At 47.0% G+C, this 5,452-nt stretch overlaps 1 protein-coding gene across 1 annotated transcript; it reads right to left on the reverse strand.

Moving 5' to 3' along the window:
* Positions 1–2,268: 2,268 nt before the first annotated feature.
* Positions 2,269–4,676, reverse strand: LOC119280267 (DIMBOA UDP-glucosyltransferase BX8-like). The gene is made up of 2 exons (XM_037561172.1): positions 4,157–4,676; positions 2,269–3,259 (listed from the first exon to the last, which is right to left on the reverse strand). Exons 1-2 carry the CDS (start codon positions 4,674–4,676, stop codon positions 2,517–2,519), a joined length of 1,263 nt encoding a protein of 420 aa, XP_037417069.1. The 3' UTR covers positions 2,269–2,516.
* Between the last annotated feature and the right edge of the window lie 776 nt (positions 4,677–5,452).

Below are 5,452 nucleotides of genomic sequence, written 5' to 3' on the forward strand. Positions count from 1 at the left end.
AAATAACTATATAAACAAATTACTCAAAAATAAATAGAAGAAAGTAAATAATATTCAGAAATAAATAGAAGAAAAAATAAAGCAGAAAAGGAATAACTATATAAACAAATAACTCAAAAATAAATAGAAGAAAATAAATTATATTAAGCAAAAAACTTCACGAAGAAACTAAATACAACAAAAAAACTATTCAAAAATAAATAGAAGAAAATAAATAATGCAGAAAAGAAAAAATATATATAAAGCAAAAATATTCACAAAGAAACTAAATACAGCAAAAAAAACCTTTTCAGAAATAAATATAAGAAAAAAATAAAGCAGAAAAGAAATAACTATATAAAAAATTACTCAAAATAAATAGAAGAAAATAAATAATGCAGAAAAGAAAAAATGTTGGGGCGCTGCCCTGTGGGCCTGCTAGACCTAGGGTGTGCAAATAGAGGCCCAGAAGGGCCAGCAGGCTCACAGGGCAGCGCGCCCTAGTTAGGCCCAGAATCCTGTTATATAGAGGAGTTCGAATGGGCAGCCGCGGCTAGGTTTATAAAGTAGTGCGGCTGCCCTTCGCTCGGCGAGGTGGGACTAAAAGTAGCGCACTGCGGGTGGCAGCGCAGGGCCATTAGTACTGGTTGGTGGCTCCAACCGGTACTAAAAGGTTGCCCTTTAGTACCGGTTGGAGCCACCAACCGGTACTAATGGCCCTCGTTTCCCGCCGCTTGGGCTGGCTAAAATTGGGCTTTAGTACCGGTTGGAGCCACCAACCGGTACTAAAGGCCCATCCTATATATATAGCACTTATGAAAATTCAGTTATCGTCGCCAGTTCGTTCCACTTTTCTCGCGCGCGTGAGTCTCGATCTCGACGACGCCGACGCCGCCGCGCCGCCGTGCTGTCGCCCTCGCCGCCCCCGCCGCCCGTCGTCGTCGTCGCCGCGTGCCCCCGCCGCCCGTCGTCGTCGCGGTGGATCGTGGGATCCCCCGGCCAGAATGAGGCCGGCCTCAGCAGGTGGTGACTGGTGGGTGGCGGTTTGTGGTGGCAGGTGGTCGGCGCATCCTCGGGAGAAATCTTTGCTCTGGCCTTCTTCGGAGCCGGCGACGGCGGCGCCCGCGGGTGCCGTGATCTTTCTTGGAAGTGTCGCGTGGAGGTGTGCTCCTCCTCCCCATGGCTTTGGCTTCGGAGGGAAACCTCAGATCCGCTGGATCGGGCGATGGAGGCGTCATAGCGTCTTTCTCCTCCTTGGGGGCATCGTCTCGGAGCCGGCGACGACTGGGAGTCTGGTGGATTGCGGCATCTTCGCCGTGGATGGCAGCATCTTCGCCGCGTGGTTGGCTGAGGCGGGGCGCTGGTTTCTGTTTGGCAACGATGATGTCGTCGAGAGGAGCTCGGGTCGCGGCATGGACTTCGGTAGTCGGTTCTTCCTGGCGTGTCCGAGGTGCCCTCTTGGGCACGGTCGGTGCAGGTCCTGCATATTTCCCTGGTGAGGCTCGTCGTCAAAGTCGGAGCTCTCGGCTGCTTGCGCGTGTGGTCTTCCGGTGGCATGTGCCGTCGTGGCTTCTATGCAGCTGTTTGTGGGTTGGCTTCGAGGTTGGAGCTCTATGATGAAGTCGGAGTCGCCCGTTCGAGGCAACCGGTGATGACGATAACGCTTGTGACTCCTCGGCGAATGCCTTTCATGTTTGCAGCTTTCTTGTTGGCTGGTGGTGCCCATGTTGTGGGTTGAGTTGTATCGGTTATAGCCCGGTTTTCCGTCAATTAACCGGGCAATTCTCTTCTTCTTAATCAATGAAAATGGCAAATCTTTTGCCTCGTTTCAAAAAAAAAAACTCAATGGCAAACTTTGCGACTTGACGAACTAAAATATGACATGAATAAGCCTAACCTAGAGACCTACTCCCTCCGTTTGAAATTACTTGTCGCAGAAATGGATGTATCTAGACGTATTTTAGTTTTAGATACATCCATTTCCGAGATAATCAATTCCGAACGGAGGGAATAGTACTAATTAATCGAGTTGAGCATACCGTAGACTCACGTATGAGAACTCTACTTTCTTATCATCTATACCTAAATAGATTACCAACTCAAGATTATGCTAGAACTCGCATGGTAAAGAAACGCGAATGGATCATGGATAGCCAGAGACTGAGAGCTCACCATGCATGGAACCATGCATGCGTAGTTTTTTCCTGTTACCATGACTTGTGTTATAAATCTACAAACATAACTTGTATTATCTGCTAAATGGAATTATGCAGAAGTTGGCAAAAAATATATTAAGATTATGTAAGAGTTCACTCATTTGCAAAACATGTCCGGGCTAACAACATTACCAGCTTTAGGAAAGACTCAATATGAAAATATCAAACTAATCCTATCTAAATGGAAGAAGGTAATGACATTATGCAGTTTACCAGCAAATCAACCATAGTTTGCGAAGAGCCGCCTTTCTTTATACACCGGGTTGCTTTGTCCTTGAGATCATCTGCTCTTCGCCTCATCTCTCCACCTTCTTCGCACAACTACTTTCTAATACCCCTCTCAATGTTCCCCCGCTCCAACTTGCCCTCTAACTCAAACCCTACTTTCCACACCTCCTCGAGATACCTGGCATTTATCATTTGGTCAGCAAAATGAGGTCTACATATCATCGGAACACCTTCGCATATACTTTCCAATGTCGAGTTCCAGTCGTTATGGGTCCAAAAGCCACCAATTGCTCGGTGCCCAAGAACATCTTGTTGTGGAGCCCAACTCACCACCATCCCCCTACCTTGTGTCTCTTCCTCAAAGCCGTCAGGTAGGCCTACGTTCCCTGAACCATGAACCGCGTCAGGCCTGATGACCCAAAGAAATGGCATGCGGCTATTGGCCAAGCCCCATGCAGTCTCCACTAGCTCTTCCTGATCCATGGAAGCCAAGCTCCCAAAGCTCACGAACAAAACAGACTTTGCCTCTTGCTTGTCCAGCCAATCCAAACAAGTTTGATACAAAGACAACAGGCTGCTTTTGACACCTGAGGATATCTTGTAAAGAGGACCAACCGCATACACCGGGACACCCACGCCATCAATGATCTTTCGGAGCTCGACACCTTCGAGTTCATTGAAGGTGTTGAGGATGACACCTGAAGAACACTTTGCCGATTCCACAATGCGTTCTAGGCAGGTGGTCATCGTTTCATGTGGAGTTGTGGTTGAGAAGACCATGTCTTGCAGGCGGAGTGGTGGGAGATCATCCAGTGGCAAGTTCAGTTGCGAATGGTCTGAAATTTTGGTAAGAAAATAATCAGTTGTTGGGTGATATATGTGACGATGAATGTGTATTATTTGGAAACTGAGCACCTTAAATGTGCGTCTAGTTTTCATACAAATAGTCTTTTATGAAACTTTATTTGGAATAAAAGCCTATTTTTTCCTACAAGAATCCTTGCTTTCCTCTTGTTACAAAAATATCAGGATAAAGCCGATACACCAGCCTGATCAAATAGAGAAGTTTAAGCAAAAACAAGCTGTCTATCTACCAGGTAACCTGTAAATTTTTCTATTTTCCCATGCATGTTATCATAGATTTTGAAACAGTTCAAATTGTAAAACGTTGGCACTTATTTTCATACAAATCTGCTTGTATATAAAACTATAAATGATAATATCTCTAGGTTTTCCTGTCGATAATATATTCTTAAATCCCTAAATGGATGTATTATTTTCAATTCATATGAATATTTGACAAATATATTTCAAATCTAAGGATTTTCATATGAAAAGTAAAATTGCTACTTTCTTTCTCTTTTCCAAAATAGTACTCAGTTTTATTCTGAACTTCATATGGAAAGCAGAGCTGTATTATTTTTTCATCCTAACAAAAAACAAACTGTTAGCTTTCTTCTACTACCTCTGTACCAAAATATAAGATGTTTTTTAGACTAAACTAATTATAAAAACGTCTATTTTGATAGGGGGGGGGTATTTCTTAATTTAGCAGAGCATTCTCCAGTACTAATCAAAAGAGCACATCTCACGACAACATAACAACAGTACTACCTGTACTTCTTTGCATGTGGCGATGCAGACAGCGGTGCTAACTGTTAACTGTTTGTCTATCAGTAGAAAGTAGTGTGTCAACTTCTGTGTTTATTTGTCAGGTAGAGGCAGGTTTGTACCTTGTGGCGGGAGGAGGCCCTTGTCGCAGAGCGCCGGGAAGGCCATGTAGGCCACGAGGCAGGCGGCGCCACCCGTGCGCAGCACCAGCGTCGGCACGCCCTGCTTGTCAGCAACCACCTGCATCCCCCGGAGGTTAGAGTCCAGCACGAGGCACGCCGGCCGCGCTCCCTCATGGTCCTCCTCCTCCTGCAGCACCTCGCGGAGGCTGTCCTCGAAAGCCCCCTGCAGGCGCTCGTTGATGCGCAGCAGCGCCCCGGCAAAGTCGGCGTTGCTGCCGGTGGGGACGAGGTCGGCCTTCGGCACGCCGGCGCCGACGGGCACGAAGCGGTACCCTGCCACGCGGTCCGGTGCGTTGAAGGCGGCGTGGAAGACGGTGACGCGGAGGCCCCGGGCGTGCAGCACGTCCGCCAGCTGCAGCATCGGGTTGAGGTGGCCCTGGAACGGCAGCGGGAACAGCAGCACCCGCCGGGCGCCACCGCTCGCCGTGGCCGGAGCCTTGTCCGCCGCGCTGGCCTCCATGGATTTTGTCAGGAATGAGGGAGGAGTGCCTGATTGCTGATGGAGATATGGATCCATATGGTATAGCGTTGGGCTTAATTATAGAGATGGAGAAGAGAAAACGTGAGCATTACTTGGATGGATTTGGATCGGATCGAGGGATTAATTGAGCGCATTGATGGTGGGATTGATATGGATGGATTGATGGATACGTGATGCCAGCAGGAGGATTCGCGCGCCGAGTTTGTTTAGGGAAATGCGTGATTTTCCTTACAAAAGCAGGGGGCGCCAGCTCACGCTTTTCATATCACACTCTTGCCGCTGCACGTACAACTCGTTGGGATACTCCCTCGATCATTTCCTAATTAGCTCCTCTGGAGTGTGATGGAAGCGTCGCAACCTGTTCGTCTCGGGGGCCATGTCTGTTTTGTTAATAATAAGTTGGGGCTTAATTATCTCAATCGTGTTGGTTACGCACCTGATTTCAAATATCAAGGAGAGTAATAAGAAGGAAGTGGTATCCCTAGTTCATCAGAATTAAGTCTTGGTGTTGGCATTTATCGTGCATTTATTTCAGGATTTCCGGAGATACGCGTTCAACAGGACGAGCCATTTCCGTTGACTATACGAGACGCCTACAATGACTTTACAAAATCTTAAGATGATGTGTCGGCTCAGTCTATTGAACATACTCATAGGGATAGGGTGTGCATGTGTGCGTTCATAAGATTTAGGACGGGTCCTGAGATTTCGGGGGCCCAGGGCGAATCTAGAATATGGGCCTTTTAATATAATCA

This window comes from Triticum dicoccoides, chromosome 3B (genome assembly GCF_002162155.2).
Source record: "Triticum dicoccoides isolate Atlit2015 ecotype Zavitan chromosome 3B, WEW_v2.0, whole genome shotgun sequence".
Lineage (NCBI taxonomy): Eukaryota > Viridiplantae > Streptophyta > Magnoliopsida > Poales > Poaceae > Triticum > Triticum dicoccoides.

Coding starts and splice junctions, on each gene's coding strand:
- LOC119280267 (XM_037561172.1), bottom strand. CDS start 4,676: ATGGAGGCCAGCGCGGCGGACAAGGCTCCGGCCACGGCGAGCGGTGGC. Junction 3,260..4,156: donor GGGCCTCCTCCCGCCACAAG/GTACAAACCTGC, acceptor CCAAAATTTCAG/ACCATTCGCAACTGAACTTG.